Source organism: Dromiciops gliroides, chromosome 5 (assembly GCF_019393635.1).
Source record: "Dromiciops gliroides isolate mDroGli1 chromosome 5, mDroGli1.pri, whole genome shotgun sequence".
In the NCBI taxonomy this organism is placed as follows: Eukaryota; Metazoa; Chordata; class Mammalia; order Microbiotheria; family Microbiotheriidae; genus Dromiciops; species Dromiciops gliroides.
In genome coordinates this window covers 237,075,822-237,100,751 of record NC_057865.1, presented here as the reverse complement: position 1 = coordinate 237,100,751, position 24,930 = coordinate 237,075,822, and the positions used below count along the sequence as shown (strand labels likewise).

Here is a 24,930-nt window from a genome sequence, read left to right as displayed (position 1 = left end):
TACAGCTTATCTTTAGCCATTCCCCAATTGATGGGCATTCCTTTGATTTCCAATTCTTAGCCACTACAAAAAGCTGTTATAAATATTTTTTTATAAATAGGTCTTTTTCTCTTTTGAGAGGGATGTCTCTGGGATATAAACCTAGCAGTGATATTGCTGAATCAAAGGCTATATGCACTCTACCCAGGTTTCGAAGGGAAACCGTGCCTGACAGTCTTAGACACCATGTGGGAAAACATAGATGTGCTGTTGTCTCTTGCTTGCCACTTACCGAGCAAGGAGTCAAACTAACACTTAGGATGAAGGCTGTCCATGGCTGGAGCAGACCAAAGACCTCATTAAACCCTAAGGGTTTAGGGCTGAAGGCCACCACAGACTCCACTATTTTGTACCTGACCTCTATAGGCCATAATCTGATCTCTCTGCTTCTCCCCTTAGCACTACTTTACCACATTTCAAATATTTGCATCTGATGATGATCATTACAGAAGCCCAGTTTAACCCAAGAAACATCAAATTTTAGAAAGTTTTTTGACTACCACCTGCTCTAGATGGTCTTAAAAGATACACATCAGTTTGTAGTACTCATGAAAGGAGCTGTCCAAACTGACCTCAAAATATCCTAACTGAACAGACTTAGACTTGTCTTACCAAGACCCTGTGGACCAAGGATGAGCAAAGCTAAAATAATAAAAGTGATGACAGCATACATTTTAAGAGCTTTTTAAGGTTGACAAAACACTTTCCTTACAACAGCCCCACAAAGCAGATCATATTGTTGAGCAAACTGAAGTTCAGCTGATTCTGATATATGATGGGACAGACACCTTGTAGGAGAAAGAAGCTGTAAAGTGGGGAGCTTCTGAACTCATGACACGATCGCTCTGAAAAACATCCAAATAATGCCATAGGAAAATGCCCAGAGCAGCAAAACTCACAGAAGAATGTGCTGAAATAATCTTCTAACCAAGAACAGCTTGGAAGATCAGAAGGAGGGAGCTGCTGTGCTGATACAGGAGTCGAGCCCAACCCCACAGTCACCCTGACACAGATCCAGTCCCAGGAAGGCCTCACCAGAAAAGCAAACCCCCAGAGCCTCTGAATCAGCTGAAGAAGCTATAAGGTGGTGGCACGGCAGACAGAGTGCTGGGCTTAGAGTCAGGAAGGCCTGAGTTTAAATCCAACCTCAGATACTTACTAGCTATGTGACTCTGAGCAAGTCATTTAACCTGTCTGCCTTAGTTTTCTTATCTATGAAAATGAGGCTCATAAGAGCCCCTACTTAACAGTATTATAAGGATGAAAAGAAATAATATCTGTAAATAATTTTGCAAGCCTTATAAAATTATATAAATGCTAACCATTACTATTATTAGCTATTATCTATGGTGACATTTTGTGAAAACATGTACCTAGCACACACATTTGCTGACTGATAATTAGATTTTATAGCAGTTAAAAATTTGAAAAGCACAACTGGAATACATTGTTTTGCCTTAGTAGCCTATGTCCGTTCTGATGAGTGGATGCTGCATGGAGTTGTAATAGTTTTTCAAGGATGCACAGAACTCATACCTTGCTGCGTTATCTACAATGAGCTGAGATTCTGCTCTGTGGTTAGTTTTTAGTTCCACAGCACAGTTTCTTGATTTGAGAGTCTCAAATAGGTCCATTAGCAAGTTACCAGGCTCAATGCTGGGTAACTGTCTGACATCACCTGAAAGGGAAGAAAAATGAGAAAAATTTTAACACTATGCATTGGTAGCTGGGTTCTTGAAACCATTTATAAAAACTTGACTCTTGCCATCAAGTCCTTCCTTAGTCCTACTGAACACTGACTTTAGAAGTACATTCCTAGAATCGGGGCAGGAAGAATGGTGGTTGGGGGAGGCAGGGGGGAAGTTGGTTGAAATAAGATTTAAAAACTCAGAAAGTCTTTTAAAATCTTACTTCAAAGAAAAGCAAACCCCTCTCTCATCACATCTTGTCTTATCCATCCAACTTCCCCCTCCCTACCATCCTCATGCTCTCACAAATCTTCAGTCTTTCCTCTCTACTGGCTACTTTCCTACTGCCCATAAACATGTCTGCCCCATCCTTCAAAATGTCTCATCTGATTCCTCCATCGTCACTATCATCATGTCACTTTCCTCTCTCTTTTGGCTAAACTCCTTAAGAAAGAAGACGGAATACGCATTTATACAGCACCTATTGTGTGTCAGGCCCTGCTTTACAAATCTATCTCCTTTGATCCTCACAACAACCCTGTGAGGTAGATGTTATTATTAGCCCCATTTTACAGTTGAGGAAATAGAGGCAAAGGCTAAGTGACTTGCCCAGGGTCACAAGCTAGTAAGTATGCTGGACTCCAGGCTTAGAACTCTATTTACTCCAGCCCCAGCCACATGTATAGCCTCTAAAGCCACTGACTACCAGTGCCTTCACATCTTCTCCTCAAGTCTCTTCTGAATTCTCGTCTGGCTTTTAATCTCAGGACCTAACTGAAACTACTCTTATTTGTCAAAGCTAATGGCCTTTTCTTAATTATCAACCTTTTTGACCTCTCTCCAGCCTTTGACACTACCAATCATCCTTTTCTCCTAGATTTACTCTTCTTTAGGTATTCTCATTCCACAAGTCTCTCCCACTCCTGTCTTCCATGCTGAATCTTCATCTAAGCTATACCAACTAACCCTGTATATTCTCCAAGGGTCTGTCCTAGGCCCTCTACTCTTTCCGTCTATACTATTCCACTCGGTGAAATCATCAATTCCAACTATCATCACCATATAGATGATTCTCAGGTCTATACCTAACTTCTGCTGAGCTCCAGTCTCACATCACCAACTACCTATTGGACATCTTGAACTAGATGCCTCCAAAACATCTCAAACTCAACATATGCAAAATGGAATTCATTAAAATTCCTCCTATGTGAGCTCCTTCCCGCATTCCAGCCTATTACTATTATGGGTACCACCACAGGTCCAGTCACCCAAGCTCACAACTGAGGTATCATCTTCTACCCCTCACTTGCACTCATGCCAAGTTCTGTCATTTCTACCTTCACAACAGCTACTGTATGTTTATACCCTTTATACCACTGACACAATCACCATCGTAGTACAAGCCCTCTTTCCCTCATGCCTGGACTTTTACAATGGCCTTCTGGTCTGTCTCTTTGTCTCAAGGCTCTCCTCAGTCCAATCCAGTCTATCTTCTGCTTGGCTGCCAGAGCTATTCCTAAAGTACAGGTATGACAATGTCACATATGCCCTCCAACACTCAATAAACTCCAGCAATCCCTGTTACCTTAAGAATCAAACAAACATGGGGCAGCTAGGTGGCACAGTGGATAGAGCACCGACCCTGGAGTCAGGAGGACCTGAGCTCAAATCCGGCCTCAAACACTTAACACTTACTAGCTGTATGACTCTGGGCAAGTCACTTAACTCCAACTGCCTCACCAAAAAAAAAAAAAAAAAGAAAAGAATCAAAGAAACAAGGGGCAGCTAGGTGATGCAGTGGATAAAGCACCAGCCCTGGATTTAGGAGGACCTGAATTCAAATCTGACCTCAGACACTTGGCACTTACTAGCTGTGTGACCTTGGGCAAGTCACTTAACCCTCATTGCTCAGGGCCAGGGAGACGGAGAAGAATCAGACAAACATAAAATCCTGTTTGGTCTTTAAACCTTTAAAAAACTGTCCCCTCCCTAACTTACCAGTCTTCTTCCACTTAAGTGTCCTCCATGTACTCTACAGTCGAGAAACACCAGCCTGCTTACTATTCTTCATACACCCCATATCCCATATCCTTTCTCGGCCTTTGCACAGGCTCCCTCCTCATCTCTGCCTGCTGGCTTCTTTGAAATTTCAGCTTAATTCTCCAAGAGGCCTTTTCTAGTTGTCTCCTCCTTTCTGGCAGCCCTCACTCTGTGGCCAAAGTCCAATCCCTCTTCTGTATGGCAGTCCTTCTACTATTTGAGAAAAACTATCTTTGCCCCTTCCTTCTCCCTCCACTTGGGCCCCCCCCTCCCCCACCCAAGTTTTCATCAGGCCAAACATCCCCAGGCCCTTCAGATGATCCTCACACGGTATGAGGTCAAGGCCTTTTCAGCCCCTTCCTGGCCTTCCTCTGGATGTTTTCCAGCTGTTCTGTTCCTTCCAAGAAGTGAACACAGTACTCTAGATGTGGAACAATCATCTTCTTTCTATAAGCTATGCCTGTCTTGAAGGACCCTAAGATCCACTAGCCTTCTTGAGTGTTTGACTTATACTGAGCTTACAGTTTACAAAACAAAACAAAAAGCAAACAAAATAAAAAAGAACACTGCCAAAAAACCACCTTGACAGCCTTGTCAGGCTTCTTAGAGATCAACAGGGGATATGTAGTGTTCTCTCAAACAGACAGAAGCACACATACAGTGAATAATCGGGTTTTAGGTCAATGGAAAGAGTGTACATAAAGAAATGGATGCAACGTGTAATACAGTTTAGCTGCATAGCATACATGGAATGTAACTGTGAAAAAGCCAGGAAAAGAGAAGGCAGAATGAGCCAGGACTTACCAGATTAACAAGTCTGAAAATCTGACACAGGGCCACCAAAGGCTCCTGAGCACAAGTGACAGGATGAGATCTGTTTACAAGGGAGGTCATTAAAACTGCAGTATCAAAGATGAATTGAAGCAGGTAAGAAAAGAGGCAGGAGCCCATTTAGGAGGTTATTATAACTGCATAGAGATGTTCATGAGAGATGGCTGGAGTGTGAAGAAAAATGATTGGATATGAGGGGAGGCAAGTCAAATATCACTGCCAAACAGAAAAGTCAAAAAAGGGGAGAAGTCTCGAGGGACAGACACTGAGTTTAGTTTTGGATACATGTGGAATTTCCAATGTTGGTGGAACACTGACAAACAGAGGCTGGTTTTGAGATGAAGGTCTCAAACTCAGAAGACAAAGCAGGTCTAGAGAGACAAGGAGATACGTATTATCTCCTCTTATTAAAATGTAAGCTCCTTAAGGGGCTTGTTTCAATTTTTATGTGTATCCCCAGTACTTGGTACACATTTGGCCTGTAGCAAGTGATTAATAAGTAAGTGCCTTTTTATTAATTTATTAAAAGAGATGATTAATAGTTGAAGCCATGGATACAAATAACACTTTTAAGAGAGAGAAAATAGAGAGAAAGCAAAGGACATAACTTTAAGAATTACCAATAAAAGGAAAATGAATCAACAAGAGAAACAGATGGGGGTGGAGGGGGGGGGGGGACATCAGAAGTGTCTTCTCAGAAGCCAAAAGATGTGGCAAGAGCAGTACTGTGGTCTACAAATAGGGCTCCGGTGCCATTTGTTGAAAGGAGCAGAAATACTGAGGGCAAAACCATACCTACACTTTTCCTTTTTACTCTTGCCCCTCAACCTCCCTTCCCCTTCCATCTTGCTACAGGATCTGGAGGAGGCTCTAGAAGCATGTGTTGGGTTAGTATTTGATGGTGATGAGATAGAGGTCTTTTGGCCTCCTTGTTATCACAGACACAGAAATAGTCAAGTGGAAACTGGGGTCAGTGATTATACTTGAGTTTCTACTGCCTGCAAGTCATTCCTGAGTTCCTGACCTAGAGTGACTGGTTACCACAGTAACTATAGAAGTGAAGGGCAATGACATTTTATATCCTTGTAGCTTTAGAAGTCAAATCCTTTTAACTTTGTTATTAGTAAAATTATTGTTTATTGCATTTTATAATCCATGAATACCTCACTGCATTTTAACTTCTAAAGTTGAATCATTCATGGACCTAATCTAGGCCTGGCCTAGATCAGAGGCAGTCATACGAATGGCAAGATGATGGAGTAGTAGACTAATTATTTTCCAAATTCCACAAGCCAGATTTCTTTCTTTTAGGATATATGCATCAAATTCATAGTAATAACAGCTAAATCAAAAAGATAACACAATAGAAACACCCCAGAAAGTAAAAGCCTCTTGGAACAACATCAAAGAACTGAAATAACTGAAGATCCCACTCATTCTTTCCACAACCAGCCCACCCCACAAAAATAATCTCACAGGCTTATAATTCAAAGTATGGTAGAGGACTGAATCTTGCCAGGCCTGCTCATGGTAGTGACTCAGTACACCATCCCAAGAAAAAAAAAATATTGACTCACCAAGGCAGAAAAAGGAAAAGAATGATAACTATGGGATGGGGATGAGGTGAAATACGGGGGTAGGTGGAAGACAGATTGTAAAGTCAATTAGAGAAGAAGCCACTTCAGTGCCCATGGGAAAGAGGAATAGAAACATAGCTAAGGTTAGTTCTCTCTCCATGGAGTTTATTCTAAATAAGGAACTAACTCAGCCCCCACAATCTTCCTACTCAAGGAAGCAGAGGACACCCTTTTCTTCTGTAACACAAACTACCCCCATTCATGTACCCTTTAGTTCAACTGATCTTATCTACTTGTTATTTCCTAACCCTACCTCATATTATCTTGCCTCCATGTCACTGCTCCAACTCTTCCCTATGCCTAGAATAGGTCCCTAAATCACCTCAACCCCTGCCCAAATCTCCTCTACTTAAAATCTTATTTCGGAAGCCATCTCAAATATCATCTTCATCTACACAGACTCACTAGGTCCCAAACCATCAAACCACTCTAAGAACTATTATAACAATGAGATATTACAGCATTTTGTACCCCTCAAACCATTTTTCACACTACAAGTTTCATGAGATCATACATTTTACGCTAAAGTCCAAACCCTTCATTTTACAGATAAGGAAAATGAGGTTGGATAAGGCAATGACTTGCCCACAGTCACACATACAGTAGTACCCGAACTAGGATTCAAGCCCAGGCCTGCTCTTCCCACCACAGTGCCTCCCCTCTGCCTAGCCTATCCACACCTTCTAGAAGGCAGGTATCATGCCTTATTTATCACTGTAACTTCTTTAGCATCTAATAGAATGACATTTTGTAGATAGTAGAAACTCAATAAAGGGTCACCATATTGTATCAACCAATCTGGCTATCACATGATCCCCCCAGAGCCTCCACTTGCATTGTGCCTTCTGGGCGTGGCCCTGGCATACTAGTAGCTTCCCATTTTTCAGATGGACTAGAATTATTCAGAGTACTGCAAAGTAGCCAACTTACAAAACTACAACTAATTTAAAAGTACATTTCAGACTCTAACCATTTTTCACTTACCAAGAATAACCAGCTTCACAAGTTTGGCATGTTTACGCAACAAATTTACAATTGATCTGAAGACTGCTATGCAGACTAAGCTCCCTTCATCCACAACCAGAACTCTCACTGAAGAAAATTTCCACGGATATTTGTCCTTCTTTTTCTCCTTTGGTCTCTGCCATGAATAGAAGCTGTACTTTATCTACAAAAGAAGCACACAAGGCCAAATTTAACAAATGATAAAATATCAGTTAAAAGGGACCTCAGGTCATCTAATCCAACCTTAACAGCAAATATTGCTCCATGTCATCTCGCCCCTATGTGAAGACTCCTTGCGATGGGGAACTCGCTACCTACCTAGGGGAAACCAGACCACTTCACATTTGTACATCCTTATCAGGAATTTTTTCTCTACATCAAACTAGCATCTGCCTCTCTACAACTTCTACCCATTGCTACTAGTGCTGCCCTGTTGGGGTTAAGCTGAACAAGCAGACTCCCTCTAAACGACAAATCTCGATATGATTCTCATAGCATGCATGTTATTGTGGTCCCCCCAAAGTCTTCTCTAACTTTATCCCTGTTCTTTCATCTGATAAACTTCATAAACATGGCTCCCACTCCTCTCCCTTTCCTGATATCTTTCATCTGAATACAGCTAGGCAATGGTCTTTCTAAAATGTGGCCCCCAGAGCTGTACACAATTTGCCAGAAGTAATCTAATCAAATCAAAATACACGAACCACCAGCATTCTGGATACTATGCCTCTATGAAGGCAGCCAAAGATGACATTGGGGGCTTTTTGACAATCATATTATGCTAATGATTCACAATGAATTTTCAATCTACTAAAAAACACTCAGATCTTTTTCATGTGAACAATTGCCTAACTATGCCTCTATCATCCTGTGGAGCTAATTTTATATTTAACCCAAGTGTAGAAATGAACATTGGCCCGTTATAATTCATCTTATTAGTTTTAACCCATAATTCTAGCTTGGTAAAATCATTTTAGGCCCTGACTCTAACAAGACATATGTTAGGTCTCCTTCTCCCAACTTCAAGTGTTTAGCCAAGAATGTCACCATCTGAGTCATTGATTAAAAAAAAAAAAGAAATGCCAGCAGATCCATCCACAGATCCTTGAAACCTGCCACTATTTCTCTCACTCTAACCTGAAATACTCTCTCTTCGCCTTCATCTACCCAAATCCCAACTCACTCTCAAAGGGCTGACTTCTCTTCCTTCTTCCCTAAATACTTAACTTCCTCATCCTATAGATCATTTAGTCCAACGTTCTCAATTTAATGTCTCTTCCAAATTTAAATTCCTGATTCTAATTCTAGATCACACTCAAATCTATGACCAAAAAAATCCATTTCATCAACAACTGGAATAATTGCCCAGTGTATTAGTGGATTGTCTCCAAAGTTCTTACAAAGCCCATGATTTAAACTTCTGTCTCCTTCAGTCTCACACATTACCAAACAAATAACAGCCCTTCGGTAAATCCTAGTCGACTGATTACAACTAAGAACAGCCATTTATTTTAAATCCATTTTGCTTCGCCTAATGAGGCAGTTTTTATATTGTTATAGAAAGGAAAAATTTTCACCTGATGTAATGTATAAGCAGCAAGGCGAGTCTTCTCTCTCAGTAAACTAGCAGCTTTACCAGTGGGTGCTGTGAACAATACTTCTATACGTTTATTATCATTCCATTCACTTTGATCAACAAAAGTGTTCCATTCTTCTGGTGCATCTAGGTCTTGCTCGAAGTCTTCACAAGCTTTCCACACTTCTGTCTTTTCCATTTGCTCCACATACTTAAAGAGATGGCTTACAATTGTGGTCTTTCCACAGCCACCTTTCCCACTGACAACTGTCACTGCATTAGAACAAATCATTTCCAGGGCAGCCACCTGATCCTGGTCCAGTTGTGCTTGGTTTGGCATTTCAAAATTACTTTCATTTTCATCTGCATGGGAAATTTGGTTACTAGGGCTCTGCATGTCCAAAGCACGACCATCATTTTCTAACTTTTCTTCCTGAGATTCGCTGATATTCATTGCATCACCTTCTTCTGTATACTTAGATCTCCTAGTCTCCATAGAAGCAAGAACTTCTTTCACATCCACTTTTAAATTCCATGATGGTGATGTCATAAGGTCATGTACCAAAGAGGCAACATCTCTCTCAGCTTCATAAAGATCACTGAGAAAGATACACTCTTTTTCATTTGAAACTATCCCATTATCTTTCAAAAACTTCAGAGAATACCAAACGTCTTGAAATGAAACCTTTTCAGACAGCCTAGAGGTTAATTCACTTTCTTTAACATAAGTGTGTCCATACTCTCTACATATCTGTTTCAGTTCATTATACGTTATTAGTGCATTCTTCTCCAAATTATTCATTTTTTGGAAAAGAAATTCACATTGACAAAATGCCAGCCAAGTTGCTTCACACCCAATAAGCTTCAATTCTCTGTAAGTTATCTTTAGGGAAAAAATAAAAGCAAAATAAAAATTTAAGTTCTTTTATAAAACATAGTATGATAAAACCCATTTCATTTTAAACAACTATAAGTCATATCAAGGGATATTAACATCATTTATACTAAGTTTAACAAAAGAAAACTCATCTAAAATATCACTTTTCTACATATTTTACATACACAGAAAAGCCCCCTAAATCTGTTTTTGTTTTGTTTTTTTTTTGGCGGGCAATGGGGGTTAAGTGACTTGCCCAGGGTCACACAGCTAGTAAGTGTCAAGTGTCTGAGGCTGGATTTGAACTCAGGTCCTCCTGACTCCAGGGCCGGTGCTTTATCCACTGCGCCACCTAGCTGCCCCCTAGCGCCCTGAATCTGAAGCAAGCCTGATTCAGACCAGTGAAGGCTAAAGCTCAGGACCAGAATGAAATCAGACACTCAAGAGACTGTAAAACATTTAACAAAAAGGTTATTGAACAAAAGAATGGACAGGACCCAGCCCAGATTTACCTGGATGCGGCTCCCCTCTCTCTACATCTGTTACAGTGGTAAGCACCAGCTCAGAAATGTGTAATTCCTCATCTGCTGGGCTTTGGTACTTATGCAATCAGGAATCTGCATCAACAGTTGGACTTAGTCCTGTGGTCTAATCAAGTCTTAAGAAAGGTTTCTTTGCTTTTAGGGAAAAACTAGCAGACGCTGCTCCCACCAAACCTAACAAATCTTTTAGCAACTGTATTACAAGGTGTTAGTAAAAAAGAGGGTACATCTGCCAAATCTGTATGTCTTATGATGATAACGTTATTTTTAGGGGGGAAGGAGAAGCAGCTAGGAAAGAGCCACATAAAAGGCAGCACCACTGGTGACAGAGGAGAGGATAAGAGGTTCCTTAGTTACCTGGTAAAAAAACAAAAACAAACAGAAAAAAAACCTCAGAGCTCTTATGCCTACAATCAACTTATAATCCATATCCAACATCATTTCAGAGGGACAAAGACTGTTTGGCTTACAAAGCCTTCTTTTAAAAATTAAAGGTGGAGGCAGCTAGATGGTGCAGTGGATAAAGCACCAGCCCCGGATTCATGAAGACCTGAGTTCAAATCTGGCCTCAGACACTTGACACTAGCTGTATGACCCTGGGCAAGTCACTTAACCCCCAATGCCCCGCAAAACAAACAAAACAAAACAAAAAATTAAAGGTAACAATATAAAGAGAAATGATACATATATTCCAAGGTGTTTGATGGTGGATCTGTTCTTATATTTATAGGAAACAATTTTTTTTTCACTTTTCCAAAATGGATTACTGATAAATTGTTCCCAGAGATCATTTAAATTATAGATCCTTAGGTTTTAGAGATGCAATAGAACTTTAAAGAACATCTAAGACAATCCTTTAAAGACAGCTGTGCAAGAGGAACAAAGGAGAGACAGGAAACAGAATGTGTGGCAGACCAGTTGACCATGACCACCAATCATCACCCCAACCCCCATCCCCCATGCCCTGCCCTGGACTCCGTGTTCAAGAACCACATTGTCTCACACCTATTAAATGTTTAATGAATGTAACTGGGATTGAATTTGTTGATGTCAGAAAATGATTTAAGTACATATAGGAAATCTTAGACAGGAAGGATTACATATACAAATGCAGTGACACAAAAAAGAAAGGACTGAAATAAGGCTACAAAAATAGGTTGGATGGAGTCAGAATGAGGCTAAGTGTGTATTTTATTTCTTAGACAATATGGACAAGAACCACTAAAACAGAGTTCCATGAACTGCCCCTGCCCACAAACATCTTAATCGTATTATAATTTTATTTTATGCATTTTAAAATATTTTTTTCAGAATGATGGTCTAGGCTTGCAACCTAGATTTCATCATTTACTCCTCACTCTCTTCAACTCCTCCCCGATCCAATCAGTTGCAAAGCCCCACTGTTCCTGCCTTCCTAATACACGCCCTTCCTTCCTCTGACATTGCTACCAGCCTCTGCAAGCTCTCATTACCTAATACCTGGACTACTCTAGTAACCTTCTGGCTAGTCTCCCTACCTCAAGTCTCCCCCCAAGCTATCCATCTTCCATTCAGCTATCAGATTATCCCACTGGGCTGGTTTGCCCCCGTCACCCTCCTACATAATCAACTCCATTGGTCTCCAAGATCAACTATATAAAATCCTCTACTGGTCTTTTGAAGTCCTTCATAACCAGGCCCTTCCTGCCTTTCTAGTCTTCTTATATTTTCCTCCCCTCCATGTAATATGTAATCCCCTCCTTTTTGCTCCTCACACAAGACATTCCCTCTCCCAACTCTTCATTTTCACTAGCTGTTCCCTATGCTTGGAACTCCCTCCCTCCTCATTTCCATCTCCTAGCTTCTCTGGCTAAGACTCACCTCTTCGCCTTTCCAAGTCCCCTTCCTCAAAGCTATACTGCCTTCATTTGAGATTACCCTGCTTTACCCTGCATAAGTCTTGTTTGTATCCAGGTGTCTGCACAGGTATTTGTCCCCCATTAGATTGTAACCTCCTTAAGATTGAGGACAGAAAGTCTTTTGCCTTTTTTTGCACCCCTGGAGTTTTGCACAGTGCTTGGCATAGAGGGTTCTTAATAAATGCTTGCTGACTAACTAAAAAGGGTTTACTAGAGTACCAAAGGGGTCCATGACAATATGAAAATTAAGAATCCCTGTACTAATGGGTTTTAAGTAGGGGAAAAATGAAATCAGCCCTATAAATTCAAACTTGTTCTTGCAGTAACATAAAGAGAAAGACAACAAATAAGACCAGTCGATCCCTCCTCACCTTCCTTGACTGGTTCTTCATCCCTGTTGTGTCCATTTATTATGAGTGTCCCCCAAGGCTCTGTCCTGCATTCCCTTCACTTTTCTCTCTATAGTCTCTCTTTGGTGATAATCCTCCCAGCCACTCAGGCCTACAACCTCACTACATCTCCAACTGCTTTTTCCCTCACTCTGCATCCCATCACCAAAACTCATTGTTTCTACCTTTGCAGTATCTTTCCTAAACATTTCCTTGTCTCCACTTATGTAGCCACCATGGAGTGTCAAGCCCTCACACCTCTCACCCAGATTTCTTTTTTCTTTCTTTCCTTTTTTTTTTTTTTTTGCAGGGCAATGAGGGTGAAGTGACTTGCCCAGGGTCACACAGCTAGTAAGTGTTAAGTGTCTGAGGCCGCATTTGAACTCAGGTCCTCTTGAATCCAGGGCCAGTGCTTTATCCATTGCGACACCTAGCTGTCCCCTCTCACCCAGACTTCTACAACAGCCTTTTGATTGGTCTCCCTGCCTCAAATGTCTCCCTACTCCAGCCCATGCTCCACTCAGTTGTCAAATTAATCTTCCTAAAGTACAGAACTGACCATGTCATTCCCCTACTCAATAAGCTCCACTGGCTCTTTTACATCCAGATCAAATATAAATTCCTCTGTCATTCAAAGTTCTTCATAACATGGCTCTTTTCTATGTTTTTACACTTTATTCCCCTTTACATACTCAAGCTACAATAATAGATGACACTTATATGTCAATTTAAGTTTTGCCAAGTAGGTTCTACTTGGGTAGGTTATGGGTAGGTTCTATTTATTTTTTTTCTTGATTGAATAGAATTTTATTTTCCAAAATATATGTAAAAACAAATTTTAACATCAATTTTTTTTAATTGTGTTCCAACTTCTCTTCCTCCTCCATTCCCACCCCCCACCCACTAGAATTCAAGCATTTCAAAATAAGTTATACATGAGTAGTCATGGAAAACATTCTCACATTAGCTGGGTTGTGAGAGAAAACAGTCCAAAAAAACTCCCCAAACTTCAGACTGAGGAACTGTCAAAGAGAAAAAAAAATTTTTTTAAATGTGTTTCCAGGGGCAGCTAAGTGACACAGTGGACAGAGCACCGGCCCTGGAACCAGGAGCACCCGAGCCCAAATCCGGCCCCAGACACCCAACACCCACCAGCTGTGCAACCCCTGGCAAGCCACCCAACCCCAATTGCCTCACCAAAAAAAAAAGAAAGAAAGAAAGAAAAAAAGAAAAGAAAAGAAAAGAAAAGAAAAAAAGAAAAAAATGTGTTTCCATCTATTTTCAGATACTATCACTTCTTTCTCGGTAGATGGGTTGCCATTTTCATAAGTCCTTCAGGGTTATATTGGGTAGGTTCTACTTATTAGCCCCAATCAACAAATATTTTTTAAGCAGCTACTAGGTGACAGGCACTATGCTGAGCATGGGGAATATAAATATGAAGAATGAAACAATCACTTCTCAAAGGAAGCTTACGATTGACGGAGAGAGACAAGTGTTTTTAATATATACATGCACATAACACAACAGGTGAATACAAAATAAATACAAAGTCTTTTACTTCAAAATAATTTGGGAAAGAGAGCACTGGCTGGTGGAAAGAACGGAATGTCAAATTCAGGAACATTATCACGTTGCCCAGAGGCCTCTTGAAAGAAGACAGGAATTCTATAAGGCAAAGAAGTGCCTTCCATGCATAGAGAGGTAAATGATCTGTCTAGGTTGTCTACGTCTTTCCGGCTGAGGGCCCAGGGCTCCTTTCATTATAACCACACTGCCTCACTCTCATCAAAACAGACTATCCATTCCTAGATAGTCTACAACCCCACTCACCCTTTAGTGGACCAGACCTCTCTAGATTTTCCCACCTTGCTCTCACCTTGTTCCTAGTGATTCTTTCCTCTCTCCATATTCTCCCCAAATTGCATTTCCCTTGCCTTTTTCATTTACATAGCTACACAAATTATAATCTTGGTTATTTTAGCTTACCTTAAAAAAATATAACAAAATATTGTTGGGACTAGTCAAACAGCATGATTGCAGAATGTATCATTTTACTACCAGTATTGTACCAGTAGGATAGAATGTTACAGTTGCCAGAGAATTTAAAATGAGTATCACACATAGGGCAATGGAACAGAGGATATTGGTTGTGAAAAGATTGCAACACTTAACCAATGAACAACTTTAAAGGAGAAAATCAGGGAAATTTGTGATAGAAAAAGATGAGCTGATACTGAGGCAAGGGCAAGGAATTTCAATGATCAGTGTTCCACTGTGTCAGAGATATGACCTGGGAAGGTGGCTGGAAACAGGGGATAGAATACTGGACTTGGAGTCAGGAAGAACTGAATAAATTCAAACCCTACCTAAGATACTTATTATCTATGTGACCCTAGCCAAGTCCAGCAAGTGGCTCAGTGCTATGGCACACAGAAGGCACTTAGTAAATGTTTTTTTACTAAATGCTTGTTGACTTAACCTCGTTCTGCCTCAGTTTGCTCATCTGTAAAATGAACATAAAAATAACATCTACCTCACAGCACTGTAAGAGGATCAAATAAGAATATAATTAAAGTACATTACAAACTTCAAGGTACTATATAAACGCCATTATTATCATTCACAAAAAACTATATCAACAGGGTTCCAGTATAGCAGGTCATAACTTGTTGGAAAGGTTTTGGGTATGGTACAAGTGACAGATGAAGTGTGTTACCTGAAGAATAACCTAGTAAAACAGAAGGAGGCTAGTAGACTGGCTGTTAAGGGATAAACCTATCTTGGCCATCTATGAAACAAAGAAAAAATGTTCCTGGCTCTTTACACAACACTGACAAATCTTGACCCAGGTTTAAGAGGTATAAAGATTATCACAGGAATTAGCCCAGCCACCCAAGGTTTGTATTCTACTTACTCTACTAAAGCCAAGTTTCCATGGACAGGTATTTAGGATCTCTTCCAAGTCTCTGAACAGGCTCTCAGGATGTTCTGAGTTCAGAAGACTGTGAAAATGTCGAGGCAGAAGGACTGGAATGAATTCCATTATTCTTGGAAACTTCAAAGCTCTCATTACAGTTTTTAAAACAGCTATATGAGACCAAAAGAAAAGAAAGCAGTTAAAGTAAGACATAAAGCAAGGGTGTTAGGGACAATTTTCTGCAATGGACATCATTTGTACCAAAAAAAATAACATAAAGGATTGTTTTATACAGCCAGATGAAGAAATCAAAACTAAAGAAAAGACTGCTAAAGATAACAGTGGACTTGCTTTAGAAGTAATATTGTTCACATTTTGGTCACCTGAAAATTCCAAGCTTTCATTCTGTACACAAACCAAATTGCACTAAAAAAAAAAAAAAACAACAAATTTGGGGCAGCTAGGTGGCGCAGTGGATAGAGCACTGGCCCTGGATTCAGGAGGACCTGAGTTCAAATCCAGCCTCAAACACTTGAAACTTACGAGCTGTGTGACCCTGGGCAAGTCACTTAACCCCAACTGCCTCACCAAAAAAAAAAAAAATAATAAAAATTTATTTTTTAGAGATTTTTCCCTTTCTACTTTTCCCTCAATATTGAGGGGAGCCAAGACCCATATGCAATTAATTCCTTCAAAAGATTCAAACAGAATTTCTATCAGATTTTTGGGCATTTAACTCTACAAAGATAAAAAAATTCATCTAAAAATTATTTTAAATATATACATGACCTTTTATCATCAACTTGGACTGATGAATAGTCTTTCTTGATTATTTCTTGGCTCCATATAGTTGATGTTGCTAACTAAATGGTTTTTGGTTATGAAGTTTCACTGTAATGAGGCCATATTTATTACATTTAACTACATCCATTTTCCATTTAAATTTATTTTCCCTTTTCACATAACTATACTCTTTTCCAACTGGATCACATCCCATGTCAGGCAGATTCCCCACTCCCCCCTCCCCCCAATTTGCCCCTATTAAAAAAAAAACCACACACTAATTTATACACGCTGTCCTTCCAAAAGGAATTCTGTGTTTTAGATTATGCTAATAAAAGCTGAAACATTCTAGTCTTCAGTTACTGTAATGGTCCAACTTGAATCTGATGTTAAATTTATACTTACTTGAATTTTTATTCAATAAACTTTGATTTTTTTTCTCCTGTGAAGAACTTCCATTTTTGCTCCCTGAAGACTCTTTTTGCCATCCTTCTTCAAAATCTTCGAGTGCTTCTTGAAGATTTGCAAAGCTCAAGTTGCGAAAACTTGATTTTTCATGTACCCACTTTAAAAAGTCCTCTCTAAAATCATCTTGAACTTCACAGGCCTTAAGAAAAAGTGAACAAATATCTCTTCGACTGACTGATAAGTCTGTCTGTAAAAAGTAAGACGGTAATCCAAGGGCAATGTACCGAGCTCCTACAAGTTTTACTTTTACTTTAACTTTCCACCAAGGACCAACCAATGGAAACCGTCCAAATACTTGAATCCCCTTTGTGGTGTTTTCATCTTCAATTATGACTTTTAAAATAACAACAAATATGAGTAAGATTTGTTAATAGCTAATTTAAGTCATATACATACATACATATACCCACCCATACACACATACCATATATTCCTCAGATGCTAATGTTATTTTTTTAATTGACTTTGTAAATTTCAATGCAATGAACTTTAAGGTCCAGGGAATTATATACAATAAAAGAACAACATAAAAAATTAGTCGGTGGGGCAGCTAGGTGGCACAGTGGATAAAGCACCGACCCTGGATTCAGGAGGACCTGAGTTCAAATCTGACCTCAGACACTTGACACTTACTAGCTGTGTGACCCTGAGCAAGTCACTTAATCCTCATTGCCCCACCAAAAAAAAAATACTGGTAGTTTGCCATTTCCTTCTCCAGCTCATTTTACAGATTGAGGAACTAAAGCAAATATGGTAAAAATCGTGACCCAGGGTCACACAGCTAGTGTTTGTTGGGTGGATTTGAACTTGGGCCTTTCTGACTCCAGGCCCCCTACTCTCAACTCTGCTCTACCGAACTGCCCATTTCTAAGGATACTCATGGCTTTCTGCCACAGAATCTAAACTTCTTGAAGGCCCAAACCATTTCTTTTCATCTTCCTATCCTCTGGGCCTAGCACAGTAGCTAGAACACACACGCTAGAAGAAATGTTTATTGCTTTGTGTAAAGCCAGAGCCCAAAACAACAGTTCTGAGATTCAAACCGAGGCCCTCATCTACTACACAAAACTGATTCGAAGGTCCTTGGGCAAGAGCCCAAATTACTTAAACTTCTCTGGGTCTATTTCCTCATCTGTAAATGAGGTTAGATTGAAGTGGGGATGGATTTAATTGATTAAATTGAACGTGAGGCATCCCAAAGAATTACAAGACTCAGTGACTCAGTTTCCAGTTTTATTATCAGACTGTGATGACCACAGGGAGAACACCAAGGAGAAACGTGTCTCAGTTTGGGAGATGGAAATGGTTATATTTATAGTGAGAAATTTGGGTTATTTCCTCATTGTCCTAATCTCCTCCTCGTGGAAAGTTCATATCCTATTTTGGAATTCGGTGGTCCTAAGACATCCTCCAAGACACATACTCACTAGGGATGTGTTTTGGGGGCTTAAACATCTTAAGGTGAACCTAAGTACACATTAGTTCCTTCTTCGAATGTTCATAAAGACATGCTTAAACTTATCAGAGCCAGAGGGTCTCTCTGTTAATGATATCTCTTTATCTTAAAGATCTGGTTTCTAGGTACAGTTTCTGTTTCCTGTCATTTAGAAATATTAATAGCTACTAATGGTTAATGGTCCCTGGTTACCTTCCCTAAGCTTCTGTTGATAATAACTCCATCCCTCTGGTTACTGTTGATAAAACCTTAGATCTTAGTTTCTCTGTTAACCCTTTTAGCTATTATTGTTAAGAATTCAAGGCTTAGGGGCGGCTAGGTGGCGCAGTGGATAAAGCACAGGCCCTCGGTTCAGGAGTTCCTGAGTTCAAATCCGGCCTCAGACACTTGACACTTACTAGCTGTGTGACCTTGGGCAAGTCACTTAACCCCCATTGCCCTGAAAAAAAAAAAAAAGAAAAGAAAAGAATTCAAGCCTTAGTTGATCTGTTAACTCTTTCAGCCTCCTCCATCAAGATGAGACCTTTAAGGTTCTTTCCAATTCCACAGGGATCCACCCTATGAGACACTGACAATGGTCATGCCTTTATTTCATTTTCATTCCTTTTTAAGCTAATCAGGGAGTGATTACCTATGAGTGAATGAAGGAATGGATGGCTGGATGAGTTAAAATCATTTGTCAAATGGCTTACTGTTTTTTTGTTTTGGTTTTTTTGCAGGGCAATTGGGGTTAAGTGACTTGCCCAGGGTCACACAGCTAGTAAGTGTCAAGTGTCTGAGGCCAGATTTGAACTCAGGTCCTCCTGAATTCAGTGCTGGTGCTTTATCCACTGCACCATCTAGCCGCCCCCTAAATGGCATACTATTAAAAGACAGGAACCTTACTTATTATGCACTAGGGAGAGGGAAAAAAAGGGAGACATTCCCATCCCTCAAGGAACTTATAGTCCAACAGAAACAAAACAGGCAGAAGGTTTCAAAAGTCATGGTACATGGGGGCAGCTAGGTGGCATAGTGTATAGAGAACTGGCCCTGGATTCAGGAGGACCTGAGTTCAAATCCAGCCTCAGACACATGATACTTACTAGCTGTGTGACCCTGGGCAAGTCACTTAACCCTCATTGCCTTGCAAGGAAAAAAAAAAGTCATGGTGCAGTAGCTTTAAATTGCACTGTCTTTGGGACACCCTGTCTATGGGAAAGGTGGCCTGGGAATGGAGAATTTTCAAGACCATATAGGGCCGACAATTGACAAGTCCTTTCTAGGGGCACTTCTGGCCATCTCTTCACCAAGCGGCCTACACTGTGGCAGTCATCCTCATACCCATGTCCCCCCACCTGGACCTGTTATGTATTAAGCGCACACAGCAGACGCATAATAAATGCTTCATCCTTCAATGGCAGTTATTTACACTATTTCACAAAAATGAGGGGCCTCACTAGCCCAGGGTGTAAGATTATCAGCTGGATGGGGCAAAGTGAGATTCGAAAACACATTTCAGAGGCTCATAGCTCCAAAGCTGGAAGAGAGCTCAGAGACCATCCATTCCGGGCCCCCTTGATTTACACATGAGGAAAGTGAGGCCCAGACTGGACAAGGGTCATGGTCATTCGGAGACACACGTCATGGGAGCTAAGGTTCCCTACTAGGCGCTCTACCCCCCGCCGCCCCTCGTCTTTCAGGCCCGGGTCCTCGGGGGTCTTTCCTGTCTGCTTTACCCGGACAGAGCGCGGGGAGGGCGCCCGACCTCACCCCTCCATTACACAGCTCCTCCGCGTCCACGAAGAGCGGCTCGTCCTCCTCGTCCTCCACCAAGACCGCCTCCTCGTCTTCGTCCATCACCTGCAGGCTTTTGTCCGGCAACAAAGTGCCGCACAATATCCGCAGGTCCCCCATCGTCGGGGTCGCGAAGGCAAGAGATACCGGCTACCCCAAGCTCTAGGCGCCCGAACCGAAACACCTGCGGCGCATGCCTAGACGCTGAGAAATCCAACCAATCCGCGAAGGCGCCGAGCCACCCAGCCAATCAGAGAGCGCGCATTGGCCACGCCTTCTTAGAAAAGGTAGCTGGAGGGCTCAATCTTTCCTCTTCCCTTCTCCCCCCTTCCCCGGGCTCTGCGAGAGCCTCGGGGTTTGAGGTCTCTAGGATCACGTGGTCAGTGCTTTCCTCCACTAAGATGCGCCCTCCCGCGACAATTCCTAGAACCTTCAGGCTCCGCCGCGGGGGGGGGGGGGGGGGGGGGGGGGGGGGAAATCCCGAGGTAGGGGCGGAGCTGCAGGGAGTGAAGGGTGTAGGCAAAGAAGCCCCGCCCCAACCAGGGAGCAGCGGGGCGGAACAACCCTTGGCTGGGCTACTCGCAAGGGATGCTAATGAAACAATTACTACCCTCTAGGAGCTACATTCTGAGAATGCTTAGATCTATGGAGACGGGGAGAGAAGAGGAGGAAAGGGGAGCTTGGTAAAGAGGGAAAAGGCAGGGGCAGCTAGGTGGTGCAGTGGATAGAGCACCGGCCCTGGAGTCAGGAGGACCTGAGTTCAAATCCAGACTCAGACACTTAACACTTACTAGCTGTGTGACCCTGGGCAAGTCACTTAACCCCAATTACCTCAAAAAAAAACAACGAGTGAAAAGGCGAAGAGGAAAAAAGGAAAGACGGGAAGAGGAAGAGAAGAAAGGAGAGGGAAAGGTGGGAGGGATAGAGGAGGGGAGAAAAAAGGAAAGGAAGAAAAGAAAAAGGAAACTAAGGTGGGGAGGGGAAAAAAAGAAATGGGATGGAAAGGGGGAGGAGTGAAGAGATGGGAAAGAGAAGAAAGGAGAGGGGAAGAGAAATGGAAGGGAGAGGTGGAGAGGAAGGAGAAGAAAGGAAAGGAGGGGAGAAGAGAAGGAAGAGGAGTGAAAAGTGTAGATGGGAGGAGGGGAGGAGAGAAAAAGAGGGGAGGGGAGGTGTCCCAGGTTTATGAGGGGAATGTTATGACTATTCATGATATTCCTTTACAGTTATTTCAATAACTACCTGATCAGCCAATATACACAGTGTCAGTGGAGCGGACAAATTCAAGGTTAAAGAGTAATAGTAAGGAAAACATATTCTATCCTGGTCTTCAGTTTACTGCCTAAGACTTCATGATCTTTGGCAATACCTTTTAGGTTGCTTCTGACAAGGTTGATGTAGTGATAGAAAGCCAGGCCCAGAACACGGAAGACAAATTCAAGACTTCCCGCGGTCGCGTACTGGTTGTGTGATCCTGGGCAAATCACTTAATGTCTCATCGCCCCCAGACTATTCTCTAAAACAATAAAATGCACAGAAGTTGCAGTCCCAAATTGGTAAGGGGTCCCTACATCAGGAAAATTAACCGGGTCCAATTCCTGCCCCTGTTTCCTGATTAACTACAGATCACTCATTATATTGTTATATGTGAAGTACTTGCTAAGGACCTACAAATTAAGTCACCATATGCCTTGATATTTGTTAACATAAGTATGAAGACATTCCCAACAAAGGATGGTGAAAAACTTTTTGTTTGCTGTGGCTGACGACACAAGATAGCAGTAAACCCTAAGTAGGGAGCTTGTGAACGATAGTTTTAGAAGTGCAAACTCAGACAGTACATTGAACAAGGGGTATAGTTCTCCTCCAGGGGAACTACTGTGTGAGATCAAACTAGCTAGAACAGAGATAGCAGTGACCCTTGCCAGAGCCACCATAACTTACTGTAGGGCCAGTTAGAGCTTTCTGTGGAATGACTTGCCTCAGGATTTGTCCCTCCCCCATGAAGATAACCTGTAAAAATGTTACACTGTAAAAATAAATTTCCTAGAACAAGTCTTTGCTTCTGAAGCTTCAAAAACAAAAAGAATTGCCTTTGAATTATTTTTAGTGATATTAAGTACTATTAGAAAGCCCTCTTTCTTCTCAGAGGATATCCCATTATTGAGTTCATAGTACTTTTTTTGGACTTAGGCGTTCTCAAAATCTATCTAGACTTGAGCAAGGGAAACCAAAAAACTCTTTTCCTGAAAAAACACCCTGAATGCCGATAGTGTCTTTCTTCATATGTCTTTTATTTTAAATTTATGTATTTATAATAATCAAAATGACTTAGTCACTCAAAGTCACTCTTAAAACAATTTACTGTATATAATGTTCTCTTGGTTCTGCTCATTTCACTCTATCATTTCATGAAAGAACTATGAAGAAAGATACTATATGCATTTAGAAAAAGAACTGATAAATAGAAGTGTGTTTAGAATAATTTTCATACATACCTTTGTGTGTATATATGTGTGTGTACATACACACGTACATATGTATTTATGTCTAATGATAGCTTTCTCTAGGGTGGGGTGGGGGCCATAAATGGCTCTTCTATAAGCAACAGATATTGTCACCTGAGTAACTGCAGCTAAGAACCCTTGCCAGGTCAGTCCTACTCTAGGATGTTGAGCGTAGAGATAAAGGTTTATCTACAACTTGTTGCTTCCTCTCCTACAAGGAATGAGAGCCCTTACAACTTACAGTTCTCTCTTAAAATTATAAAGCCACATAAAGCCACTGACACAATCATATACTTCACATTTATGAATGGATAACAAAATTATGACTAGCATTCAAAGACTTAATCTGATGGGGTACAGTATAAACATATTACCTCATTCCATAATTCCTATAGTGTCTAGGAACTTTCTATACCTGGAGATTTTTAGCTAAGCAAATTGCTATAAACATATTGCCTTGTAGATGTTTCCAAATTCTCCTCATCAATAGGTCACTTGTCTCATATGGACTTTGTCTCAGACTTCTGCCTTTCTACACCCATTATGGTAATTTCCAGAGCATCCCTTTTCCACATATGCTTTCCAGATAATTGATAATTATGGACAAATCTATAATTAATATGCCCAACAATTATCATCCCAGACCCCCAGCATATATCCAATGTCACATCCTCTATCGCCCCCCTTCATTGTGGGCAAATTTAACCCAAAGTATTCTTTCTTGCATAGTTTTTTCCCCCCTCAGAGCAGTTTCCTCAATATGTAAAGGAAATTTCCCTAAACCCCTTAGGTACTCAACAAAGCATTTTTTTGGATGCTTCCATGCATCCCTAAACCATCCAAGTGACTGAAAAACAATGCCATGACACGGTTCACACAGTCAGCTAAAATACTTCACTTTCCCTTTGATGTGATGCCTAGCAAGAGAACAGATAAATGAGCTTGAATACCTCTGAGCTAGCTTTTATTGACACAACTGGTTAAAGATGGCTTTACTTCAAAAGTTACATACGAATCTCACAGAGAAAAATGAAAAGGTACTTTATTGTCCCAGCTCCATGTTTTAACACTAGGGATTCTAATTTTAAATGTCATTCTTTAAAAATCCATATCATTCTTACCCTTCAATCTCCTATACTCTGGAGAAATTTTGAAGTAGATAGGTGAGCAAAGGTCTCAAAGTCAGCTCTTTCTGTTCTGTCCTCTTCAGTCCCAAGCTCACAGCTCCCAAAAGGTCCACAACTTCCATAAATGCTTTCCAAGGGGGAATTCAGGAGTTGGGAAAAAAATGGCTTCATTCTGCTCAAATCCAATCAAATAAAAAAACTGATTAATTTCTAAATGGACATTCTCCTCCCCTTAGAAAAGTTTATTAGGAAAATTACTATAAAATCAGATGCTTGCTTAGAAAGCACATGATATTAGCGTAAGGTCTGGCTATCCAAGGTGTCACCTAGGACACCCTCTGGCTGACCAATATTAGAAACAAATTTCCTCAAACTAATGCTACTATAGGCAAAACAGGTCACATTTAACTCTGTCAGTGGCCTCATTTTGATGAATAAAACCTCTCATGAGATCGTATAATCTTAGAGATCAAAAAGGCCAACCTCCCCATCCAATAAAAGCATTCTCTCTACATCTGTGCGGCTGCTTTGAATATAGATTGTGGGTTACTCACTACTTAAGTCTGCTCTACAATCCTTTCTTCCTATCTTCCATTCCTTGAGCCAACTGATCCAAACCCAGTTCAATACTTCTTTCCATTATGAAAAAATACTTCACTTTCATTAGTATGGATAACTGGGCTAACTTGTCTAAATAAATTAAACAAAATGTCCCCTTCACTGAAGAGGATTCCAAAGTTGTTGCCTTTTTGTTTTTATTTAAATATACTCATATACAGGCAAAATGAAATCTACTATATAGAAAATAACAGTAATATTGTGAGATGATCTGCTGTGAATCATTTGGTTATTTACAGCAATGCAATGATCCAAGACAACTCCAAAGGTCTTATGAAAAATGCAATCCATCTACAGAGAAAGAACTGATGGTATTTGAATAAAGATTGAAATATAATTTTTTTTGTTAGTTACTTTATCGGGAAAAAAAATGATGACCAGGATGCTATAGCTATAAGAAAAACCTGTAAAAACCTACATGAAATGATGCAGAATGAAATGTACTGTATACAAAATAACAGCAATAGTGTAAGATGATCTGCTGTGAATAATTCTGCCAAGATAACTCTGAAAGATTAATGAAAATTGCAATCCATCTACAGAGAAAGAACTGAAAACGGATTGAAGCATAAATTTTTGTTCATAGTTCCTTAATCTGAAGTTTTGTTTTTGTCTGTTTTCTTTCACAACCTGGCTAATGTGGAGATGTTTTGCATGACTACTCACTCATATATAACATATTGAATTGCTTGAGTTCTTGGTGGGGAAGGAGTGGGGAGGGAGGGAGGAAGAGAAGTTGGAACACAAAGTTTTAAA

General features: G+C 40.7%; 1 protein-coding gene across 1 annotated transcript in view; it reads right to left on the bottom strand.

The window, feature by feature from the left end:
• HELB (DNA helicase B) overlaps positions 1-20,112 on the bottom strand; it is a 48,071-nt gene extending 27,959 nt beyond the window's left edge. The window contains exons 1-6 of the mRNA XM_043965658.1: positions 19,868-20,112; positions 16,631-17,026; positions 15,440-15,612; positions 8,818-9,699; positions 7,220-7,403; positions 1,576-1,717 (exon numbers count right to left, since the gene is read on the bottom strand). Of these exons, the coding sequence (XP_043821593.1) occupies positions 1,576-1,717; positions 7,220-7,403; positions 8,818-9,699; positions 15,440-15,612; positions 16,631-17,026; positions 19,868-20,045 (1,955 nt within the window). The 5' untranslated portion in view covers positions 20,046-20,112. The remainder of the gene's footprint in view (positions 1-1,575; positions 1,718-7,219; positions 7,404-8,817; positions 9,700-15,439; positions 15,613-16,630; positions 17,027-19,867) is intronic.
• Positions 20,113-24,930: the final 4,818 nt, after the last annotated feature.